Raw genomic sequence first — 27292 nt, forward strand, 5'->3', positions numbered from 1 at the left:
CAGAGAGAAAAATTCATTACACCATACACAGTTGGGAGAATTCCTGACTAAGAAAATCAATGGGTAGAGGGCAAGGTAGAACATGACCATGGTCCCAGCACTCTGGAGGCTAAAGCAGGGCTGCCATGAGGTCAAGACCAGCCTAGGTTCCAGTGTGAAACCAAAACTCAGAAAAATCTAATCTACATAAAATATCTAACGTCAAATAGAGTATGAAACAGATGAGAGGAGTTTTTACATCATAAGTTAGAAAGAATGGCATATGCATACCCAGGTCTAATAAATAGTAGTAACTTGGTAAATATGTGTTAAAATACTGGTTATTTGAATACATGCTTGATTAAAAATCACTTTCCTGATCATTTTCTTTGAGGTCTTTGTGTCTTACTCTATGTTTTTTTTGCTTATCTTCTTCTCCTATTATGCTTCTTAGAGAACCAAAGAAAACTCTTAACTTCTTTAACTTAATTTTCTAAGTGTCTTCCTTCCCTTCACTAACTTGGCCATATCTATTAAATCTACAAGTGCTCTTATGTGGCCACAGCTTTCTAGTCTATGCTTTGCCCTTTTCCTGCTCTAGTTCCAATGCCTTGTACTCTAATTTCTTCACAGTCATTTCTTAGCTGTACTTCCCTCTCTGGACGTCCAAAGCCAGTCTCTTAAAATGCACTCACCATCTCCATCTTCTCGGTTACCTCGATTCATCTGAAGGTGGGCCCAAGTAGAAGCCAACTACCTCCCTTCGTCCTCTAGGGACTATTGAGCACAGCTGCATAAGCTTGCTCGATCTAGAACTCATCTTAGTTATCCCAGGTCTGATCTTTCAACCATGTTCACTTTGGCTACCAAACACCTACCTACCCTTATTCTTCCTCTTCCATAGCACAGTATGGGATTCTTCTCATTTTCTGTTTTCTGCACCAGGCTGGTGCTTCCTCACAGGTCAGCCTTATTGCTGTCACATAGCCTGGCTTTCATAGTCTTCCTATTCAGGGTTCTTGCTTCCTGAGTTACTCTCCTCAGGAAATACCTTTTTTTTTTTTTTTTTTTTTGTATTAGGCCTTTCCCGAGGTGCTGTATTTAATAAAGAAATCAAGAGAGACAAAAATTCTGCCTCTCACCAAGGAGTAGAGTATAGTGGGTGCTTAGACAATAGAAGGAAACAAGAGCACGAGGTAGTTTTGCTTTTCATAGACACAGCCATGGAATAATAACACTGATTCCTGAAGGAAAAACTCATACTGATTGACACTTCTCCATCCATGCTCCTGTATCTTTGTCTCCTGTTCTTTTGCTCTCGAAGATATTTGTCATATCTATGTTCTTTATTAGGAACTGGAATCTGCCTAATGTCCATCAGTAGACGGATGGATAAGGAAATGTGCTGCACACACACAGAGCACATTTTATTGAGCCAGAAGGAAAATTAAAATTATGAAATTTTTAGTAAACTGTATGCAACTGGAGAGTATTATATTACGTTAGTTAACCCAGGCTCAAAAAGCCAAAATCCCATATGTTCGTTCTCATATCTGTGGCTTTTAATACACGTGTACTTGTAAAGGAATGAGTGTGCTTGGAACCTGAAAACCAGCAACAGTTCTTTGAGATTGTAGTATAAGTGCTTCCTCTTCTAGGAACTCCTGCAGATTAAAACACCAATATTATGTGCAGAGTTCCACCTTTGCCCACATTCACTTTCTGTAGATGCTCAACGTAACTAGGCTGGCTGTGCAATGGGAAGTATTTCATATGAAAAGAGGGAGTGTTAACTGACACTTTGGGACAGCAAGACTATGGCAAACAAAGTAGGATACTATGATGACCTTATTCTTGAGAGGCTATAGCCATTGTTATGGTTTGACAAAATAAGGGCTTGTTAATTATATGCAAAACTCTATACATTCTTGATACTAACAATGATCTTAATGTGTATGGATAAGGCTTAAATCACACTTAAATCCTAGCTGTTATATTTCCTATTCAATTATCTGGGCACTGAAGCCTCCGAAAAGGGGACTGCTCTAGATTTCCTATTCCCAACACTTTTCATATTTAAGCCTGCTAAGGTTAGCGCTAAACAGTTCTCTACTTTACTCTTTTGACTTCTGGAATACTGTCATAACTTTTATCTGATCTCCCAGCTCTCGTCTTGTCTTACTCAATCTCGTTTTCACATTCTGTTTTGAATGTGCCAATAGCCCTGTGGCTTACTGATCAGAGATGGCCATCATGACACTGCCTATTCCCTTTTCAGTTCTATAACCCTATTTTCTCATGAGCACTGTATTTTAGTGATGTCATCTAACTTGAAGAGATACCTATTCCCAGCAAGGAGCTTCTTCTTTGAAGGCCTCTGTCTCTGCTGTTTCTCTCTGCCTGCAATGCCTCTCTTTCATATTGCCCCTCAAGTTCTGTACCTGGGAAGCTTCTTTAGAGAAAGGACACGTTAAACACTGAATTTTTACCCACTCTGCTTTCAGAGGTCCATTTGCTGCTCTAGATTTAATACTGAAATCAATCAACAATGCCATTACCCTGGTGCTTTTCCACATGTGCCCATGCTTTACAGAATCATCAATAAAAAGATTAGAACTGTGTATGGACTTTAGCTGCCAAAACTTTGCCATGTTTTATAAAAATAAGAATAGATCTTAGCATAAGAGACTTGATGATTACATTAATATATGTGACAAAATTATGAAAGGAGTAAATTGTTAATTGTTTAAAATTTTAGAAAATCAGAATGCATTTCAACAGTTGTCTAAATTGGAAAAATTTGTAAAAATACTGTCCAAAAGAATTTTCTTTTTCCTAAGAGAGTTGTTCATACTATTTTCTCTCTTATTTTTTTTTGTTTTTGCAAATGTAGACTACATACAAGTTTAAAAGGGAGGTAAGTATTAGATGTCCAAAAATTCAGTATCTATCATATCTACTCCACATTCTGCTTTACTGTATATGTGTCTCGTCTTATGCTTCCCACAGTCCATGTTCTACCTCATTAGTTCTGGCTCCACTAGAAGGAACTTGTTTACTTTATCTGTCAAGAAGCCCAAATTATTTGACCTTCCAGGCATAATAAAACCTCCACAGTTTTTGGAGAAAATGTGGCTATTTATTCCAACACTTACAATAGTTTTCTATTTCCTAATTCATTCCCAATACTTAGTGCAATCTTTCCTAATTATATTTTGGCTTACAAATCTTGCTTTGGGACTTGAGATTACTTCTCTATAAAGAAAAATTATTTAAGACATTATGAAATCTAAAACACATTCTGGTATGTCCACAGGTTGAGGCCCTGGCTTTCTGGCTATGGTAAAATACTTTAAGGTGGTTCTGAAGAGGGAGGAACACTGAGTACTATACTAAGGAATAAAATTTGTTAAAATATAACTGGGCAGAAGTCAAATACTCCAGATTTATTTTCCCATTGGCAAGACATTGGTATTATAAAAACAGCTCAAATCTCTCAATAAATATACTTGAATACTTGCTACATGTCAGAAGGTGGAGCTCTAAACATATCTGAAATACTGTTTCAATGCAGTCCACAAATGTGTATACGGACAGATTGAAACTGGCACGAAGTGTCTGGAAATTCTTCTAAAGAATATCCTAGTTCTTTGAAGATGACATCGCCCAAATCTCCTAATACAAGGGTCACTAGCAGAAAAGGCACTCAGTTATTTCCTGTAACATGTCAAAATATTTGCTGTTATTAAAAACTTTTATGTATAAGTCCAACAATAAAATATACAGTACATTTAAAAGGCAAAACTTTTTTTAATTTATTTATTAAAGACTTCTGCCTCCTCCCTGCCACCGCCTCCCATTTCCATTCCCCTCCCCCGATCAAGTCCCCCTCCCCTGATCAAGTCCCCCTCCCTCATCAGCCCAAAGAGCAATTAGGGTTCCCTGACCTGTGGGAAGTCCAAGGACCTCCCACCTCCATCCAGGTCTAGTAAGGTGAGCATCCAAACTGCCTAGGCTCCCCCAAAGCCAGTATGAAGGCAAAACATTTTTGAAAATCATGGCTCCTTGGTCGAATATAGGCGAGGTCACAAGTACTTACAAGCATCTCGGATATAGAGCAGCATGGCTATGAAGACATAATCTACTAAGCTCAGGCTGAGGCTGTCTGCAAACAAGGCATCCCAGATCACCAGCAGATCCTGTAGTGGGAACTCCCTCCCAAACAGCAGCCGCACCCATCGCCTGCATAGAGACCAAACAAATAGAAAATGAGGCTTCCAAAGGGATCCTTTTCTCAAGAAAATTAAGAGAGTTAAAATTTATTAGTTGAGCATCCAGAAAATACTATATACTGAAATATACAATTTAAATTTTAAGAAAGCATTATAGGGCAAATCAAAATACTATAAAATATAAGATTTAAGTTTTTAAAGTTCTATACTAGACCCCAGTGCTACATATTATTCTTCTATGTGTAAAACACAAGAATGACACTTGGAAAAGACAGAAAACTTTCATATGAAACAGACACCACAAATCTTTAGCAAGAAAAAACTAGACAAGTGTGTAGCGCAGTGCAGTAGTTGTGAATTTCAGGTTACTCGTGGAAATAACATTTCCCAAAATTTCAGTTTCTTTATTGATTTTTGTTAACTTATTAGCTTCTCACAAATGTTTTTTCTAACAAATCATAGTCAAACTCAGAAATTTATATTCTCATACTTAATTATTTAAAAGATTCATTTTAAAACGTAATCTTAGGAAAAAATTACTCTTGCATATTTTTGAAGGGTTAAGTATAAACAGTTATAGAAGATGGAAAAATATTAATAATTCTTATTTGTCTAGAAATAGGCATCACTAGTCAGCTAAGCTGTTTCTCAGGGAATGTTTGTCATGTTGATTTCTTGCCCAGGTCAGTAAACACGAAGGACAGCAAACAGGCTCATAATTGGCTGTGTAACATAAACAGTGACGTGACACTTATGACTTCCAGAAGGCCCAATTATTGAATTTATATCTAATGTTACAAGAAAATTAGCATTTGGTTTGATATCTTTTGATTCACTGATTTCAAATTTTATGCAATAGGGGTACAATTCTTTTACATAGTCTTTCCTCAAGAACTTCAGCAAGAATTCTAGGTAATTCTCGCATATTGTAGACAATTCAAAGATTTTAATGTCCAGTACTAGCAAATAATATGAAGTAAATTCTTTAAAAATGAATCACACATACATGATTAACAAAGATCTTACTATTTGTTTTTTTTTGCAAACTTTAAAATCAAATCCAACTATCTGTAGGGTAAAGTGAGGTAAAACAAAGCCCTCCAAGCATAAACGCTGGCTCCAGGAGTATTATATTACAGCAGAATGACAGCTGTGTCAAAATAGTCTCTAACCACAGTTGTTAGAAATTGTGTGATAAAAACATTAAGATTCATATCATCAAATTCATCAAGATATTTTTCTAGACTGTATTTTCTACTGCAGTCATTACTCATTCTTTTTCATGAAAAAGATGCCTAGGTAAATATTTTTTAAATGTTGTAATAATTTCGACAACATTTACTCTATCTTTCAAATCTTAGTGTACTGCTAAAAGAGTGGCTAACACAAGATGCATTTTTCATCTTTGTAGCTTAAGAAAAACTACTCTGTACTTCTAACTCTTACAAATCACTGAGGCTAATATGTACTGCTTCAAAAAGGACAAAAATCTGACTAAATTAAAGGGCCGTTCTTCTAAATTAGGAAGAATTAATTAGTTTTGCAGGAGTGTCGGGAGAGCTAGAGAGGAGCACAGAGGACTTTAAATGGATACACAAATGGCTACACTACAGGACTAAACATTTAGGATGCGGTTACTTGCAGTTATTAAACTGACACAACTGGAAAAAAAATCCATCAATGAATAAAATGAATGAATGTTAATCCTTGACGAGGAAGAAAATATCAGATTGTTTTTTAGTCTACTCTCTGATGACAGGCCAGCTATTGGTCTAACTTCTCCTGCAGCATTCCTGTTGGTGAGGGTTATGTGCTCAGCTTCAAAAGGTGCTCACAGGCACTTGCATGTGGCTGTGTCTACTGCAGCACTGCACAGGGGCAAGGCCAACCCTCACCCCTCACAGTCAACAGTCCACATGGTTAACGTCTTCTTCACCACTTCTCTGATTAATGTGAAGTCTGATGTGCTATTTTACAAGCTTTCACATTGCTTCACTGAGGTTTTACCATGTCCAAATCTCTGCTTCTTAATCCCAGAGTGAGGACCAAATACACACACAAGGTAGGGGAGGCTTAGATAGGGGAGAGGAGTGGCAAAGCGAGGGGGAAACCTGAAAAGGTCTTTGCAAAGTGTATAGAGACTCACTCAGTGCTCTCCGGGCTATGTACCAGGGTTTTGTTAACTGCACTGTAAAGTCACCCATCATGCCACCGAAAAGCAAAGGTCCAGCTTAATCAGAACCACAAGAATTGATCTTAGTGATAGTGGCATAAAAACATTCAGAAAATAAAAACATTCAGAAAATAAAAACATTCAGAAAATGGTCTCCATTTCAAAAAATGAAAAAAAAATATGTAAGAAAAGATAGGTTATTGCTAGATATGCAATATTTACTTTTTATTAATTCATATCGTCGTCACCGTGTGCATGGTGTGGATGTGTGCATGTCATAATGCCCATGTGACAGCAGACTGCAGCTTTCAGGGATTACTTCTCTTCTTGTGGAGCTTGGGGACAGAAATCAGTCCATCAGGTTTGTGCTCTAAGCACTTTTGTCTCTTGTACCATTTTTTAAATTTTATATAAGACCTAATAATTTGTACATGTAGTAAACACTAAAGTATAACCCATATTTTCTGTTTTATACTATGGGAAAATTAAGGGTAAATTCCTAACTTTTAAGACTAATGGGTAAGATAAAGCAATAGTAAGAAACTAACAAGGAATTTATCAATAATCACTTTACTTCAAGGTCAATTTACTCTACAAATATACTCAAAAAAAACCCCTTCATGTGCTATTTTATTTTTTTCTCCCACTGATTTAAAAGCAAAGGAAAATTTCAGTGCTTTTTGAAATGAGTTACTAACAGATACTCTTTCAGTAAGCTTTTAGATCCTCAGAAAGACACTATGTCTACAATTAACATGCTCTTACTGCAGTTAAAAATATTCAGTGTGTGTGAACTTACACTTAAGGGTAGCAGTAAACCTTTCTTTTCCTTAAAGACAGTTCAATTTAATTGCTTGATACCATTAACTTTGCTTTTCAGATACTTCACCTGAAGGTAGCAATGCTCATACACTTCATGGCTTGTGATGACACAGACCTATGTAGCAATTACAGATACACAAAAAGAACAGCTATCCAAAGTATTAAAGTTAGTAATTAACTAATCAGAGACAGGACAGTCTTTGGTGGCTCTCATCTGTCAGCTGTGTAATGAAACTGCTTCTCCTGGGGGATCACTAACTACTAATGGTGTTGTTGCCTGGTGAATGGCACACAAACACCAAGAGGTAACTGATTCATGAGAATGACCAACTTGCTTATCCAACATGGGCACAGAGGGATATATATATATTTTAATGACCATTTTTTATGGGATATGGCTATCACACACACACAAGAACAAGGTAGTAAAAGGCATTCAATTTAATGTAGCACATACCAGGAAAGAACCTAGTTAGGCATGGTGGCACACACCTATAATCTCAGCACTCCACAGGCAGAGGCAAGCAGATCTCTGAGTTCCAGGACAGCCAAGGCTACACAGAAACCCTGACTTACAAAACAAAACAACAAACATAAGAAACTGAAACAAAACAAACACCAACAAAAATGTCCTATTTTTGATCAATGATATATTTATATATACATACGTTTATATAAAGATAAGTATATAAATTCTGGATTTTGCTTTCTGTTAACTTGTACTCTTAAAAGCCAGAAAATTTTAAATATTCAATTCTTATTCTTGAATACAGAATCCAAATTCTTTTAGTAAAACCAAAAGTAAGTCATGAAATTATTTATCTGAGATTAAATACCTACTTGATTCAGTTTAGGCTCTTTTTTTACACTGGGTTTTCCTGTAATTCTTATGAAATAAACCGATTTTGAGTATTTATATAAATCCTGTGATAATAGTCTGAAGAGTTGCAGTTATTATAGCTTGGGTCACAAGTTGACACTGTCAACGTTAGTTCTTATATTTGTTAAAATTAAAATCACACAGAATTTATGGTAAAATAGCTTCCAATTTCATATTTATTACTTTTCTAAAATTTCTGTAGAATTTACTCTTGGAAGATATATAACCTGCTTGGTAAGACTTCAAAAATCTAGTCATTCATAGATAGATTGATACACAGATCATTAGACAGAGAGACAGACAGAGCATGCAAACAGAGTTATGCTAAACAGGGTGATAATGCTCCCTCACAAATCCACACGTAACAATAACACCTATGCCAGGAATGAAAAGTCTCCCTTTGAACTGGTGGTCACAGAAGTCCAAGAGAACCTCCACATGACACAGCTATTGCCATTGTCTCTGGCCATCTCCCACAACTTGAAGGTCAAATCCTATTGCTGAAGACACCACATGATCTGGGCACAGGCTTTGGAGGAACTGACCCGCAAGCTTCCTCTTAAGAACTAGATCTCACAGTATCAGAAGAAGCTATGCAAGCTGCCAAGGGGGGAAAAAAAAAATTCTACATCCAGCAGTAAAGTCTATGAACTTCAACAACGGCCAGCCTGGCAAACCAGATGAGCCTATGGTACAATAATGACAGTTTTAGCTTGGGGATAATAAACAGCTGTCTAAGTAGACTTAAGGCCTGCTCAATAGTAGAGAATTCATGTCTGGTACTATAGACCTAGTCAACTACCCATGGGTGGAGATGTCATAGGTTCTAGAGGAGAACCTAGTTCTGCCATTTTCCTAAGTCCAACTGATTTTTATTTGTATTCTAAATACCTTTCTACACACAGATAAGTGTCATTTCACTTCTCCTCAAAGAAGCTTTTTTTAGGCAGCAGATGCAGTAGGGGCTTTTTACAGAGATACACAACTGATAATAAACACAGAGAATAACCTACAGGGCATATGATCCCACTATGGTACATACTGTACATCTATATTGCAAGCCCAATATGGTGCATATGGTACATCTATATTGCAAGCTCTACACCTAAGGCTCAGACAACAAGACAGAAGAGGGGGATTCCTAATGACAATAGTAGCTGACCTGTCAATGTAGATAAAGAAATTGTACAAGTTCCTACTTTTAGATGAACAGCTATAGGCAATGAATGGCTGCCGAGAGAGAAACAGCCAGCTGAGAGGGAGTATAGACGAACAAGACAGATACACCTAGCTGAGAGGGAGTACAGAGACATAGGAAGAGTTGGAGGGGGTTGAGAAAGAGGTGGGAAATATGTAAAAACAGTAATCATGTATAAAATTCACAAATATTGGAAGTAAAAACAAATTTAAGCCGGGCGATGGTGGCGCACGCCTTTAATCCCAGCACTCTGGAGGCAGAGGCAGGCGGATCTCTGTGAGTTCGAGACCAGTCTGGTCTACAGAGCTAGTTCCAGGACAGGCTCCAAAGCCACAGAGAAACCCTGTCTCGAAAAAAAAAAAAACAAATTTAAATTAACTTCCTGTTTCTTGTGATCCACAGGTTGAACTGAGGCCAGGTTTGGTTTTGAAAGAACACATATGAATCCTAAGTTAAGCAAACAAGCATATATACTTGAACCATTAAAAGAGTCATTTTGACTTAAGGGAGAATTCACTGCTCTATCAGAGGGCAGTGCATAAGCCTTTAATAAAGAGGCCCATGGACTATTGGGCATAAAGGTGATCTTAAGGCATCATAAGGCTGTATGATCTTTGAACATTCTCAACCCCTTGTTCTCTCTACCCTTCCTTTAGAGCAGTGGTTCTCAACCTTCCTAACGCTATGGCCATTTTATATAGTTCGTCATGCTGTGGTAACAACTAACCATAGATTATTTTCATGGCTACTTCCTAACTGCAGTTTTGCTACTGTTATAAAGATGTCTTAGGCTACCCCTGCAAAAGGTTGTTTAACCCCCAAACACTTTGTAACCCACAAGTTGAACGTTGCCATTTTACAAGTACTGCCTACTATTAGAAGTATGGTATTTGAAAGACTGAGTAATTTTTATCACATGTAACTTACCAGTAAAGTCAAGTCAAATGAATGGGAGTGAAAATCGTGTATAGCTGTAGAAGAGGACTCACTCAAGTGGGGTGCAGCCGAAACTCTAACCCTGACTAAGAAGAGTCTATGGGAAAGTGTCACTAAGAAAGACTGTCTACCCTTCCACAACCTTGTGCTCAGACACATATGAGCTTCCTGGCATTTTCTGGAGCAAATTACTTAAAGGCTACTATTATAGGTGAATGACACAAAGAATTCAAGTGTAGTTGTTGATCATATTGGAAAAATTAATTCTGGCTTTGTAAACACTGATTTTTAAATTGATTTCCAATTCCTACTTCCAGAGAGTTAACAAATATTTTGTTCTCTTACTTTACCTTTAGAAAAAGGAATTAACAAATCAATTTTCTAAAAAAAAATGAAAAGAATTGTTCAAAGTAATAGTGCCCATCTTCCTTAACCTGGAACTCATTTTTAAAAGGAATAAGCTATTTGACTTTAGTAGCAAGTGGGATCTTAACGGCAATGTATAAATGTGAGTGTGCACTCCTGGAAGAGCTAACATTGTATAACATGTGAGTGTGCACTCCTGGAGGAGCTAACACTGTATAACATGTGAGTATACACTCCTGGAAGAGCTAACAATGTATAACATGTGAGTGTGCACTCCTGGAAGAACTAACATTGGACATAACACAAAGCTGAGAAACACCAGAACTTATTTAGTGATGAAGGAAAGACGGCAGTCACATTTCCATAAGCATTTAATCTCAACTCCAGCAATGATGAAGTAAATAGCAAAAACAAAGTGTACCAGACTTCATAGACTGTTCATATGTTGTTATAGGAGCTGGACAGACCCATAATTAAGGGAAGCAGGGGTACATGATTTCCTTTGGCACCTAACTCCAGACTACAGCTCTGAGAACCCTCCAGTTATTCTTCAGAGATGCTTTCTTCTGTTTTTTTCTCTCCGTATACAGGCCTGATGGATGGAGGTACATCACATCTCTGATACATGTCACTGTTTCTCAGGTAGGCACTGTTGGGCAAACCTTAGCCCCTGATAATGCTGATAAGTTTGTTTTGGTTGCTTTTCTTTCTCTAACAGATTGCACATTCCTTGAAGATATTTGTGAGGGGTGTTAGCATGCTCAGTAAGTTAGTATGCATTTCCTCCTGCGGTCAGCTCTTTCTGGTCAAGGATCCTATAGATAATGAGCTTACACTTCACCTATGCACAGGCATTCTAGATGTTCACTGAATTTCCCCTAAGTATCCCTCATGTGTTTGTTTGCTGGCTCACAAACTAAGTACTAAATCTCCAGGGCCCCTTAGCCATCCTGGACCTACCCTGGCATTTCTGTTGTATACTCACAGCTCAGGTGTGTTCCTCAGCTTTACTCTGTACTCAAAGTGTGATCCTGGGCAATGCCACTATTCAGGAGCCTTTTAGACATGCAGACTCTCAGTACTTATGGATGTGCATTTACATTAAGGTTTGAGAGACATATTTGGTATTATCTACTCTAAAACTCTCCCATGTACTGATATGCTACTTTGTAAGGAGGGAAAAGGACTGAAGTAGTAGGTGAGTTTTCCAGTTACAACAGTAGTCTCTAACTCTATCATGTATCATCTTAACATTGAAGGCCTTCTGAATCCTTGCAAGAGCCAATCCCCAGATTATTCTGATGTGCAAGACTTAGATGTAGACTGATACTTTTAGTTGCCAGGCTAGACTGATAATACTTGTGTGGGGGCAACATAAAAAGTTCTAAATTTTCAAGAACATCATACCTATTCCAGTCTCTCCAATATTAATTAATTTAAAGACATATGCTTTTAAATTAGCTTCCTTAGTATGTCTAGTCATTGCACAGTGGCTATCAGATATTTTAATATCTAGAATAAAAATAATGTCCAGTCAAACTTCTTCTAACATTGATTGAACTTCTAAACATCTGATATGTTAAATAAATGAATAAATAGATAGATAGACGGGAAAGGGTAGGAAGACAGAGGGAGAAGAAGGGCGGAAGAGGAGGGAAGGGAAGGGAGGAAGTGAAAAAGAAAAGAGAAGAGGAGAAGAGAAGGAAAGGGCAATTATGCCCCTTCCATCCCAGAGGAGACAATGGGTCATTTTAATTTTTATTAAACCCCCAGCATATTAACTTAGGTGAACATTTTTAAGTGGATGTGTTTTAAACACTAATTTACTATGAAGGATTTATTCTTTGTCTGTCTATCTATGATATATTAGCTCAATGGTAGAAGATATAGTTAGTATGCATTATTTTCAGTCACAGGTAACAGGCACATACAGTAAACATATGTGCGTGTGTGTGTGAATACTCATACATTTAAAGACAGTAAACGTGTGTCTGGGACCTCCGAGGGAGAAGGCAGGAACCAGAAATCTCTGCGGGGCCAGGTGTGAAATAAATCTAATTCTGGTGAGTACGTAAGATTCACCTTTCCACATGAAGGCAAGGTTACAGTATTCAGGGTGAAAATATCTATTATCCCATGTTATCTGTGTGCGAGCTCAGTTTCTCTGACCAAAAGCTTTCCAAAGGGCTTATCCAGATGAGCCACAACCTGCTATTTCATAAGAACCCCAGTTAGTCAGAATTCAGTGGAATCACAGCCAGAGGAGCCTATAAGATTATGTTCTTCCTTTCAGGGGAACTCATCAAGGAAACTATAAAAACTAACAACGAAAAATTAACTGCCAATTTTGATCAGCTGTTTTGGGAAGGACTTATGGAGTCTAGACTTGGCTATTGGGCTAATGGAGAAGACAAAAGCTCAGTCAAATTTTAAGTTTACCAAGGGCACTGAGGTATACATGCTCATAAAGTAATGGGTATGTAAATAAAGCAGCTTGAATACGGAGTAGCAGAAATATCAGGTAACATACTCTAAATGTTCTTTTACAGACAAACACATTTACACTCAGCATCAACACCCAGTTACTTTGGCTACGCCTTGGTCCTAACATGCTCCAAATTGAGCTGTAGACAAAAGTACTGCTTCTGGATCACAGCCTCCAAAATATACCTTCCACATTTGATTAATCCTTTTATTATTTTCTATGGATTAAAATAAAAACTGGGTTATTGTTCTGCTAACTTAGAGCAAATATTTTTTTTATTGCAAATGGAAAAGAGTATTTTGAAGTATAACATGGCATACAGTAGGCAGGAATTTTTCTTCCCATCATAGATCTGCTCCCTTACAAGAAATCCATTCATCAAGTGGAGCAAATATACTTTCATAATGGGGATATTTTAATGCACAGACAAACCTCTTAAAAACATAAGTGTAAACACAGTATATTATGTACCATTTCCAATCACTGGATATAATCAGCCCAAATCAGCAGACATAAGACTTGTTTTTTGTCTTAGGTCTGGTTACAGGTACAGAGACAAGTGTAGAATCAAGACAGTACAGTAACACCATCTTAGTGATTCGGACTAACAAACTTAAGGAAATTCAATCATGAAAGGATAGCTTTGCTTGAAAATGATGTCAAAATAACCTTCACTATAAAATCATTAACCTTTTACCTACTTTTCACACTGTATATATATATATTTAATTAACAATAGACAAACATTTTAAAGATCACAAATATAGAATATCTTGAAAATTAGTAGAGAAACTGCTGTGTATCTAAAGACTTCTTAGGACAAAGAAAATTCATAGTAAATAATTAGTAAGTTGGACTTTATAAAAATTAAAAACTTATCTTTAATTAAAACTGTGAAGAAAATAAAAACGTTAACACATTGAGAAAAAAACACATAGGCAAAGGACATTATTCTTGAATATACAGGGAACTATTCTATCACAACAAATAAATATTCAAATTTATAAAACAGGCGAAGAGATATGCATAGACACTTCACCAAAGAAATTATTTAATAGCAAACAAACAAAAGAGGCTCAGTAAACTTAATTATTATGGAAATACAAATTAAAACCACAAGGTATACTACTACATATCCATTAGAGTGATTCTTCGTATTTATTCTTTTGATTTGCTTTTGAGAAAGTTCCCCTGGGTTGCCCAAGTAGGTTTGAGCGACCTTCTTACTTCAACCTTTCAAATATCTAGGAGTAAGGCATTAGCAGGGCCTGCTTTAGTATGGCTTCTACAAATGACAAAACACAGTAGAGATTAAGACTAAAATGAATAGAAACTTTCATATATTGTTATGTTAATGCAGAATGGTTTAGCCATTTTAGGAAAGCAGTAAAAGCCCTTTGTGAATGTCTCATAAAGTTAAGCATATACTTACCAAACAACCAACTAATCTGCCTCCCCAAGATTTATCCAAGAGTAATATATTCACACAAATATTCATGTGAATATTTAAGTTTTTATTCATATTTGCCCCAAACTGGAAAAACCCAACTATCCTTTGACTGGCTAGTACTTAAACAGTCTGTGGCGTATCCAAATGATAACATGCTATTCATCCACCCAAAAGGGTTACTGATATAACATGATGAATCTTAACTGCATTATTATAAGCAAAAGAAAACAGATTCAAAAGGCTTCATACCACGTGATTCTTTTTATATATTGTACAAATAAAAGGCAAAACAAAGCTATAGAGTTAGCCCAAACAAATTAGTGGTAGTCAAGGATTCAGGAAGGGCTGAGGGAATAAATGCTTACAAAAGGACACAAGGAACATGTTAAATAAAAGAAATTCACCATAGTACAAATGCATTTGATGGTCAAATTACTCTTCAGCATATCCGACTATAAAAATGACAACTACAAGAAAATTATGGCATAAAAATCATGATGGCTAGAGATTCCCACAAACAAAGTAAAGGGTGGAGTGATGGGTCAGTGGGGAACAGCAATTCTCATGTAAGCTTGAAGAACTGATCTAAACCTAAATAAAAAGTTGGACGTAGTGACACTTGTCTGTAGTCCCTGCGCTCCTCCTGAGAGATGGAAGGTGGACACAGTAACTAGGAACTCCAGGAGTTATAGGCCAGCAAGTATAGACTACTCAGCACAGTGGCAGAAACAAGAGAGAACCTGCTTCAAAACAGGGTGGAAAAAGAGAACCATTCCAAGAAAGTAGCCTGCTAACTGAATCCCATGTGCACTGTGGCATGCTTATGCAATGCTCACACATACACATAATAAACACATTTAAAAGGTAACAGATAATGATATAGAACTATAACAATAAAATTGAATGAAAATGTTGAATAAACTTTATATGACTGACTTATCTCTTATAGTACAGTAGATACAGCTATGAGAATGCAAACAAATACCTCCTACAAAGGACTGCAATGAGAAACTGACTTAAGAGAAAAGATGAGTCAGAGATCAGAACCCTGTTCTAGTCAGACTGGGATACTGGGAGGGATGGGCAAACTGCTAGTCTGGTGGTACTTAAAACTCTGGTCTCCTTCAATGTTGATGCTGCTATCTACTCCCCACCAGTCTTGGCTCACTGCTTAAATTATTCTGATATAACTTCCTACAGAATTAATGGAGTATGCTTATTCCATCTTACCTAAAGCCGGTACCTCACCATACTTGGATTTGTGGGGTTGCTGAAAACCGGAAATGGCCACTGCCAAATTCTTACTCTTCTTACTGACTAGAGAAAGAACAGTGCAATTCTGGCTGTTCAGAAGCCAGGGACCTTGGTATCTTCCTTTTTCCTTTTCATATACCATATTTAATCCTGAGCACTTTTAAACAAATTCTATGGGTACCACCATTTCATTAAGCACTTGCTTAATTTGTAAAATTAATTTTCTATACAATAATACTTAAGAGCCGAAAATATATTAACTATTATTATAAATGGTAAAATTTTAGCAGCAATTGAGACAGACAAAAATCTCTGATTTTAGTGGGAATATACTTCTAGTAGAAAAAATTATTAATTACATATTTCTTCCCTTACTTACTTTCTTCTGATTTGTTTTCCTATAGTCTGTTCTCTTTACTGATTCCAGAGTCATCCTTTCAAAGGGTTAGTCAGATGATGACATCTCTGTACAACTTTCTCTAATGACTATCATTTCAGAGTAAAAGTCCATGTCCTTACAGTGACCTCGGAATCTGGCTGAACCCATTGATCTTCTTTACTGGAGTCTGCTGGATTTTCCTGTTGCCTCCTGACCCACCTTCTAACAGCCAACTCTAGTATCATGATCAGGTACAAGGAAGTGCTCTAACTTCATTTCCTTCCCATCAACTCTGATCTCTTGCGGTCCTTTCTGCACAGCAGTTAACATTTGTCTCTCCTGACTACACCCAGCACCTGGCAACTCTATTCTTCCCAGGCATCAAGGTAATAAATGTTTGTTCAGGTTTCTCCTTTCTCTAAACTGTTCTTCCTATAATAGGCTTGCTACAATGGAAAGGCTTATGAAAGCTTTAGAAACTTTGCATGAGAAAACTTTAAGACAGTGAGATGTAATCTGTTCCTTTATAAATACTCATTAAAAGAAATGCAAATCAAAGCAACTCTAAGATTCCATCTAATACCTGCAAGAATGGCCAAGACCAAAAATACTGATGAAAATTTATCCTGGACAGGATGTGGAGTAAAGGGAACACTCCTGCATTGCTGGTGGGAGTGCAAGCTGGTACAGCCCCTTTGAAAATCAGTATGGCGATTTCTCAGAAAATTAGGAAACAACCTTCCTCAAGACCCAGCAATACCACTTTTGGGTATATATCCAAAGGATGATCAAGCGTATCACAAGGACATGTGCTCAACTATGTTCATAGCAGCATTGTTTGTCATAGCCAGAACCTGGAAACAGCCTAAATGCCCATCCACTGAAGAATGGATAAGAAAAATATAGTACATTTACACAATGGAGTACTACACAGCAGGAAAAAATAATGGCATCTTGAAATTTGCAGGCAAATAGATGGAGCTAGAAATATACTGAGTGAGGTAACCCAGACGCAGAAAGACAAATATCATATTTATTCACTCATAAGTGTGTTTTTAGACATAAATCAAAGAAAACCAGCCTACAAATCACAATCCCAGAGAACATAGACAACAATGAGGACCCCAAGAGAGACATACATGGATCTAATCTATATGGGAAGTAGAAAAAGACAATATGTCCTGAGTAAATTGGGAGGATGGGTATCATGGGAGAGGGTAGAAGAGGAAGGGAGAGGAAGGGGGTGGCTAAAAATATACAGCTTAATAAAAACAATAAAAAATAATATGCAAATGAAGACTTATCTCCAAATGCTGAAGATACATCAATGAGCAAGAGGTAGGACCCATCTTTCCCATACTTATGTGGTATATTAGGGCCTAAGATAGGTGAATAATTATAAAATAAATTATATGTGATACTGAAATAAAGAATGCAAGGAGACAGTAAATGTAAATGAAATCAGGGAATAAGTTAATGTGAAGAGTTTGAGGATTATAAACAAAAAAATAAGGAATGAAGCACCAAGTTAGAAACAGCTCCATGGCAGGAAGAGAACTTGATAGAGGAATAGTAAAGTGTTAAGGTTGGATGTGGACTGTCCTTAAGGTTTCTCACTGTTCTTCCCTGTGCTGATGCTTAGATGAAAAACAGTGGCACTTGGTCACTAAGGACATGCAGAGAAGGGCAGAGAAGAGCACACAGCTAGAGAGCCTGTATGAGACCAGTGTATACTCTCTTCATGTGGGTGACAGTGTCGTAGGTGGTCTGTTTGAGGGGCCCCTGGTAGTGGGACCAACATATATCTCTGGCACATGAGCTGGCTTTTTGGAACCCATTCCCTATGGTGGGATGCCTTCCTCAGCCTTGATGCTGTGGGGGTGAAGCTTGGTCCTGTGTCAAATTGATATTGACAAAAGCCATCTGACAAAAACAAAACAAAACAAAACAAAACAACAACAACAAAAAAACTAACCAAACAAACAAAATCCCTCAGCTCAGATGGAGTTACCGCAGGATTCAACCAGACTTTCTGAGAAGATATACAGGCAATACACTTTACATTATTTAGAATGGAAACAGAAGGAGCACTTTTGGACCTCCTTTTATAAAGCTGGCATTACTCTAATGCTAAACTCAGGTGAAGACACGAGAAAACTACATACATGTCTATACATCCAATGAACACATACCCCAAAACCTTTCATAAAATACAGACCAGATACAGTCATACATTAAAAACATCATCTAGCCGGGTGGTGGTGGCGCACGCCTTTAATCCCAGCACTCGGGGAGGCAGAGGCAGGCGGATCTCTGGGAGTTCGAGGCCAGCCTGGTCTACAAGAGCTAGTTCCAGGACAGGCTCCAAAGCCACAGAGAAACCCTGTCTCGAAAAACAAACAAACAAAAAAACAAACCAAAAAAACCATCATCTATCAGAATCAAGATGGCTTTATTACAGAGATGGAGGGATACTTGGATATCCTAAGTCACTAAGTATAATTAGTCATATAAAAAGACTTAAAGAAAAAAATCACGTGCTTCGTTCAACAGATGGAGAAAAGGCCTCAGCACGCATTCATGATAAAAGTCTTAGAGAGAACAGACCTGAAGGGAACATAGCTCAATATAACAAAGGCTCCAGCACATGGTGCTAGGAAAGCTAAGCGTGCACACATAGAAGAATCAAACCAGAATCTTACATATCACCTTGCACAGAAATTAACTCTAAATGGATCAAAGACCTAACTGTGAAACCTCACACTCCTAGAAGAAAAAATAGCTAGCGACCATAAGGTATAGGTATAGGAAAGAGCTCTTTGAATGGGGCTCAATCTGCCTAGAAATTAAAGCCAACAATTGGACCTCATAAAAAACTAAATTATGTATCAATCAATAGAAGGGAAAAATCACAGTTTACTTTCTTATCTTTAATTTCCGATATTTCTAATATGTATTTTGTATCTTTGGATCAACAGAGAGTCATAGGGGGAAGGTCACTCAAAATAAAATAAAGTAACACATGTTTTAAATCTTGTAGAGTTCAGAAGTTTCTGAAGCAATGATTTCTGACTTGGATGATCCCAAGGAATGTAATTAAATAGCATTTCTAATCTGTTATTTTTATTTTAGAAAATCTGGAGATGATTTTTTAACTGAAGAAACTAGTGAACCTAAAGCTTCAAAATCATATATCACATTAAAACATAGTTATGTAAGTATTTTTTAATTTATTTGACTACTTTCTTCTTATTATTTTTGACTAAAGTGGTTCCAAAGAGGACACAAAGTTAAATGAGTTGAGAATAGGGTGGAAGGCTTGGGGTATCTGGGAGAGGTAGGGAGGGTGTGAATATGATCAAACTTACTGTACAGAATTCTCAAAGAATAAAAAAGGGTATGACAAAAAAGACTAAGCATCATCCATATTAGTAAACAAGAAATTCATTTTTCAAGCTACAATCTCCAAAATGAACATATCTATTTCTTATCACAAAGAACTGTTGACTATGGAGCTTCAGTAGTATCACTTAGTGACTTGCGTACTTGTAGAAGCTAACACAAAATATGCCAATGGCATGGAGTTAATGCATTAATTTACCAAGTCAGTTTTGAGGAAAAGGTTAAACAACAGAGTATTGGAAGTTTGACTGTTGTAGTTTGAGGTCCCTTTCTGTAGAATATGTGGCAGATAAGCAATGCCTATGCTGTTTCTAATTATTCCAATTATCATGGCACACTATGAAAACTTGATTAATAACACTGAAGATATTGTTGTGGCAATTAGCCATATGGTTGTGGGACTTTATTCTGTCACGATTTAGCCATTAGCATCTACTTATGTTTGTCAGAACAGTGCATCCGTGACAAGCTGAAGTTCCGCTCACCTTGCCGAGTCCCCTGTGAGCAACACTAGAGAACTGTTTATTCCTGGGAGTCTCTTGCCTGAGTAAATTTTTCATGTGGCATCCGGTCTGACTGGGAACAAATGTCAAATAGCTTATGTGTCGACCCATCAAGCTAAGCATTTTCTGGAAATCCACGTTGTGCCAAACGTGTAAAAACAAAGTGATTGAAGAAAATAATTTGTTTAGTAATAACTGACCATCTATGTTGTCCCATGTATTGATAGAGTATTCAGAGAAATTGATTTTTCATATACTGACATAGAGCTATGTAACAATGGTACTATAAAGAATATATATATATATATATAATGTATATATGAATGGATTATATGCCCCAAATTTACCACCTTAAGTATATATACATGACATATGTAGTTAATTTTTCCAAGAGAATTAAGATAATTCAGTTAATTATTGGAGATAATCTTGTTAATTATCAGTGATAATTTTAAGGAGAAACAAAGATGTTGATTATATCTTAAAATAATGCTAGAAATGTAACAATCAAGAGCCTTGCAAGAGAGAATTTAAGAAATGCAGAAGCAAATTTACATTTTCAAATGGAATGTTAATGTGAGAAAAGTATTACTTTAAATAATGATTTTTTTGCGACATAAAGTCTTCAAAGTATTTGCTAGTAAGCAGCAGGCAGGTTTCCTGGTAGTTTTCTTAGACTTTGGTAAAGTGGTGAACAGTTCCACTGTTTACAAACCTTATAGCTTTTCAGAGCTCTCCAGAAAGATGTTCTGTGTGTAAACAACGGAAGGGGAATAAGGAAGGATCCTGTGCTTCCAGTTCACACTTGTGTCCTCCTCTTACTGGGAGTAGAACATGATATAAAGGGACCAGGAACCAATGATTTGCTTGCAAAGGTTGCAATCTGAGAGGTTCAAAGCATACAAAAAGAATAAACAATAATCCTTGCTACAGAATGACAAGATAGATATAGAATGAATGACACGTGTGGAAATGGGGGCCTCCACCACCATCACAGGACAGATGGAGAGCTAGGGTGCATGACTACAAACTGAGGACGAGGAGTTGGTAATGCAACCATCTTAAGGTTTTACTGGCCAAGACAAATTACCGAGTTAGAGGGAGTAAGCAGGTGAAGAAAATGCATGTGCAGCAGGAAAGAGCTTGTTTAAGAAGCTAACAAAAAGTGCTTCATATTTCATGCGAGGAAACTGAGAAAAGGAAGATCAGAATACCTAGAGCAGTGGTCCCCAACCGTCCTAACACTGCAACCCTTTAACACAGTTCCTTGTGTGCTGGTGACCCCAACCATAAATGATTTACACAGCACCCCTTTAACACAGTTCCTTGTGTCCTAGTGACCCCATCCATAAATTATTTTTGTTGCTACTTCCTAACTGCAATTTTGCTACTGTTATGAATAATACTGTAATATTTTTGGAGACAGAGGTTGGTCAAGGAGGTTATGCATGACCCACAGGTTGAGAACCTCTGCCTGGACTTATTGAGTACTACGCCCAGGAGTTCTTAACCACAGTGGTATTAGTAGGAGGAAGAACAATATAATGAAACCTGGAATCAATGGTGGAATGACTTCTACTCTGAAACAGTTTTCTCTACTAAGCCAACCCAGTTGTAGCAGGATCTTCTAATCAATAACATGACAATATTCACAGTCTTGAGTGCTTTTTTACACGTGGCACACCAATGCTTATTTTGTAGATGAGAAAAGAAATACATGTTATTTTGCGTGGCAATGGAGACAGTAGCAGGGACAGATTTCCACTTCAGGTATGGTGTCTCACTGCCGTCTAGTTTCTTAAAAGGTATTAATGAGGGTTACAGACACTGAAGCTGAAACTGCAGTAAGAAGGTAGGAGCACATTCTAACAGTTTCCCCTCACCCTGGCCTCTCTCTACTGCATCTGGGAGCACAGTGGCTTCCATCCAGTTCATGAGAGTAAAACTCATCATTCTCTAACTCACACTGATCTACCCATTTCAACTCAACTGCCCGTGACCTCATCACTTCCTAATAGACAAGCTTTTCCAGCTGCTTTCTTACCTTCCACACTTTTATCTCATTCAGGCCCATCCTGCTGCAGAGAGAGATCATTCTAAAATGCAAAATGAGGCAAGTCTGTCCTGCACCACATGTGGGAAGGGCCCTCACTGCTTAATGAGATAGCAGATGAAGAAACAGATGACCAATCTCCAGAGCAACATCCACTTTCACATACATACAACCTATACTATATATATTTAAATATAAACTATATATAAATATATAAACTATATATAAATATATGAACTATATATTTAAATATATATGTATCTTTTAATTCCTTCTGCACATTACAGTAAGTTCTTTTATTGTTTGTTTCTTTTTCAAGACGGTTTCTGTGTAGCTTTAGAGTCTGTCCTGGAACTAGCTCTTGTAGACAGACTGACCTTGAACTCACAGAGAGTGCTGGGATTAAAGGTGTGGGCCAGCACCGCCCGGCTAATGGTAAACTCTTTAAGGGGTCGGACTTATCATAATACATTAATAAAGTTAAAGCATGTAAAGCCATATTTAAAGTTGTTCAACATATAAACTCACATCAAGAATGTCTTTATTAAAATGCTCTGTAAATGTTTAAAACAGCTGCAAAATCAAAAGCCTGAAAGCTAAGGGATGGGAGGAAGGTTGTGAAGTGCTGACTTCCAGACATGGCTGCTCCATGCATCACTCAGCAGAACCTGCAGGAGACCAAGCCAGTCACATTCAGCATGAAATGGGGAGGAGGCCTTGAGACCCCACTCCTATGGGAAGAACTGCAATTCATGGCTGCTAAGTGGGGAAGAATCACTTTCCTTTGGATATGTGGCCTTTTCATTCAGGACTAAAAAGGAAAAAGAAAAAAAAAAGTCTAACTTCCTTTCCATACTTTCTTTATATTGGACTGAGAATACATTAATATTCAGTGGGAATTTTTCTTCTTTATTTGCAGCTCTACTTCTTCACTTTTGTCTCTATGATCCGCTGTCCCAAATAAACAATAAATATCTCAATACTGTGTATTGAGTATTTTATCCATCTTCAGAAATCTGAAGTCATCTCTATAAACCTATGAAGCATATTCAATATTTATTCACTAGTAGTACACACTCATTCAATATATACTTGAGATTGTCCATGGCAGCAGCTCTCGACCTCTTTGGGGGCTGCATATCAGCTATCCTACATATCAGATATTTACATTACAATGCATAACAGTAGCAAAATTATAGCTACGAAATGGTAATAAAATATTGCCTACTGTCCACAAAAGTCAGAAGAGGGCATTGGATCTCCTGAAACTGGAGTTATGGGGTTGTGAATCACGATATGCGTACTGGGAATCAAACCTGGCTCCTCTGCAAGAACAACACGTGCTTCTAACCACTGAGCTGACTCCTGAGCCTCTGGACTTGTATTCAGCTCCACAAAATGAGCTGGTAATAAAGGTTAGTATTATATATACTTTAAGAACAAAATAAAATTTACATTAAAATTATGTTATTAAATGGGTATTTTAGAGCTTGGATGTTTTTGTTTGGTATAGTTTGCATAGTGTTTGGTGTAGTTTCCGACATAATTGCCAGGTACTTGAACTTGGACACATTAGCTTTTCTGCCCATCAAGGGATATCTGCCTTCAGTGAATTTGCCTTCAGTGAATACTCGATTCATAAACTGTCTGTTTCTTCTCAACACAGATAACTGCTAATTAGTTACAACTAATTTTTCAGAGGCCCTAATTTAAAAAAAAAATTGACAAGTATCTCTAGATTAAATTCAGACAGTGTGTATGTGATGTGTGAAGAGTACAAACAAACATCTTTAAATTTTTCAGACTTCTTGAGATGAAGTATCCGAGGTATAAAAAAATATAAAAATCCCAACACTCCTACTTAAACATAAATATCCCACAGTCTCAGCTCAGAGCTTTTTGTTTTGATTTTTTCCCACAATTAAACCCACTTACGACGCTAAATTTTTAACTTTTCCCCTATGAAAAAGGCAAGTAAAATTTAAAGATCATTAGTCAAATTTCCTATTTCTGTAACCTATCTGTAACCTCTACAGTCAGGTCAGCCTAACGAAAACACATTTTCTTGCACTGTGAACTCACTGCTAATGTCCCCTGGAGCATCCAGTTCCGTAGACTTTTACATCCTGCAAGTCTGACATTATATGCCTTTGCTACCACTGACTATATCTCACTATCAGTGATGGAACTCTGTCTGCTAATGATGTGGGAGTGCCATATATCAATCTGTTGATTTCATTGGTTAAGCAATAAAGAAACTGCTAGGCCCATTTGATAGGCCCACCCTTAGGTGGGTGGAGTAAACAGAACAGAAGGCTGGGAGAAAGAAGCTGAGTCAGTGAGTCGCCATGATTCTCACACTCCAGACAGACGCAGGTTAAGATCACTCCTGGTAAGCCAGCTGGTGGGCTACAGGAGATTATTAGAAATGGGCTAGTCCAGGTGCGAGAGCTAGCCTAGAAGAGGCTAGATAGAAATGGGCCAAGCGGTGTTTAAAAGAATACAGTTTCCGTGTAATTATTTCGGGTAAAGCTAGCCGTGGGGGCAGCCGGGTGCCGGGGACGCGGCCCGCTGCTCCTTATTACAACATGCTAATATGTTAACTGAGTATCTCTTTTTTTGTGCTTGTTAACTTGGTCAAAATCTTGCTAAAATGTGAATTCTTCAATCAGTAGACTAGCCTAGGCTGGAGACTGAGACTCCATGTTTCCACCACACTTCCATATGATGGAGTGCCGCTGCTCAACACACAACTTGAGTTGTAATACATTCAGGAATGCCCTCAACAAAATTATTTATAATTAATACTGGCTCCAACTCAGCTTTCATAATTTTTCCTGGCAGACTCCTCCAACAAGTCTCTCTCCACTTTAGATTCAGTTCATTTTCGGTTGCTGTTGGTATCAGAATTAATTACGTTTCCTGTTGCTGTGACAAAAGCATCCTGAGAAAGTGAGGGTTCACTTGGATTCATAACTCATGGTGGTGGGGAAGCTGTGGCAGCAGGAATTTGAGTTGTGAAGCTGACAACCTTAAGTGTGAATGCTTAGCTTGCGGTCTCCTTCCTTATTCAGTCTGGGAACCTTGCCCTGGAATGGTGCTGCTGTTCACATAAGCCTAATCCAGAAGCTACCTCACAGATACACACTGATGTTTCCCATAGGAAATTTGAGCGTCTATCAAGTGGACAACCAGTGTTAACCGTACAGTTAAGGTCTACTTTGAATGAATGTTCTAAGTCCCAAGGATTCCTCATCAATCATTATTGAGGGGTAAATATGTGTGTGCTTCCAGGCACCGAACACGTAAGCCACCATGGATTAAAAGGCAGCTTCTCATTGAGAGTAGATACCTACTTACTCATAGATTCACCACACTGACACCAAAAAGAATGGATCTCTTCATTCTTCATTTGAAGTGAGGGTAAAATAACACGCAACTCAGACCAAACACTAGCATTTCTGGATACTATGCACTTTGCAGTTGGAAATAATGGACATTTCCAACCAGAACAATATGGAATCTTCCTGAAAACTGCACAATTATGTTACATTTCAGAAAATAAAATGATTAAAAGTAAGGGGAAAAACCCTGGGGGTAAAAAGATGACTCAGTAGGTAAAGGCACTTGTTTCCAAGCCTGACCAAGCCTGACGAGCCAAGTTGGATACCAGAATTCACATGGTAAAAGGAGAGAACCAACTCTCTCTCACCACCATGTGTGTGATATATGGATGTATACATGCATTCTTGCAAACACAAAACAAATAAATACAAAAGTAGGTAGAAAAAAAAGAGTCATGACCAAGTAGAAGTGAAACTGAAAATGGTTCTTTTCTTTGAATTCTATACATACACGGGAGACTCAGTAACTCCCCCACAATGTCTTGTCATTTTGCCTCTATCGGTGTATTGCATTCTTCTGGAAATTTTAATGCATGGCAGAAACACTTTGTATGAAGCTAGGTTACTGGGCCGCTCTCCATTACTGACTATGAGGGACGCTGGTTCTAGGATGGAGAATCACTGTGTTGTACTACTCTAAGACATGCTTACACATGCAGCTTCTACGTAAAGCCTCTTACTATTGCCTTAAATACCTGGGCTTTCATTCAAATGATATTTCACTATATTTTAAATAATATAGTAACTATAACATTTTATCTAGAATAACACACGTGAAAAAGGCTTACAACACTGCAATATCTGACTGGTATCTTTGCAGAGATTAGGGTTCCTAAAAATAAGTGAGGGCAGAGGGATGATCAGCAAAGGATTAGAGGTTCCTAAATGAAAATTGTTGTTTGTCCTTTCAGCAAATTCTTAATGCCTTCAGCTGCAGAACGGCTCATTTCTGAGACTTTTTTTGGCCTTACAAGTTAATCACACCAGGATGAGTTAGTTTAGTTCACATGCCTTTAGGAGTAATGATACATTTAAATGATTAAACAATCAGAAAAAAAAGTTAATCTTTGTAAGGAAAGCAGTAGCACACAGGCCCACAGTTGATATGTTCATTTTAACTGTGTAAAGAAAGACTTCTGTCATGCCCTGTAAAATAAATTATATTTTATTAGTGCTCAAGTGTTTTATAACTTTATTTTTTTTTTTTGTTTGAAGGGTAGAGAACTGAGACTGAATAGTACATGTCACTAACAGACTAACAAATGGCTCACTGGACACTTACAGAGATGAAGCTAACTATACAATTTAAGAGTGTGGGTGGTGGTGTCAATTTTAACTGTTTAACATGTTAAAACTGGTAGCCATTACCAGTATTTTTTTTTAATCACCATTTCACAATGGTGAAGAAAACTACAGGAAAAAAAAGAACATATAACTCAAAATGTAGTGCAGTCTGGTGGACTGCCTGAGAAGAGTGACAGAGGATTAAAGTGATGGCCTGACCCCACTGGGACACAAATAACTACCTACCTCACAGAACAGTCACCTCACTCTCAACCAACAGCATGACCCAAAGACTTAAGAGCCATCATTCTGTTAATTCAGATGAAATGTCACTTAGATTACATGCTTTTTTTTTTTCACTAGAGACATAGGTCAGAATTGACTGTCTATGTACTCTCTACAGGGGATGGTTACTTGTATTCCGCATTCATATGTTATGGATGAGGAAATCTTTATACTAACAAATCATCATTTAATAGAGGTCTATCCAAC

At 37.5% G+C, this 27292-nt stretch overlaps 1 protein-coding gene across 5 annotated transcripts in view; it reads right to left on the reverse strand.

The window, feature by feature from the left end:
* The window catches only part of Tbc1d5 (TBC1 domain family member 5), a 452807-nt gene that overhangs the window by 138105 nt on the left and 287410 nt on the right, over positions 1–27292 (reverse strand). For all 5 annotated transcript variants that reach the window (XR_005974648.1, XM_041656297.1, XM_041656299.1 and 2 more), the window contains one exon: positions 4079–4221. Coding sequence is in view for 4 of the 5 variants with exons in the window: in XM_041656297.1 (XP_041512231.1) it covers positions 4079–4221 (143 nt within the window). In the remaining variant the exon portion in view is untranslated. The remainder of the gene's footprint in view (positions 1–4078; positions 4222–27292) is intronic.

This window comes from Microtus oregoni, unplaced genomic scaffold (assembly GCF_018167655.1).
Source record: "Microtus oregoni isolate MIOR12 unplaced genomic scaffold, Mior012 000007F_ref0000211, whole genome shotgun sequence".
Classification (NCBI taxonomy): domain Eukaryota; kingdom Metazoa; phylum Chordata; class Mammalia; order Rodentia; family Cricetidae; genus Microtus; species Microtus oregoni.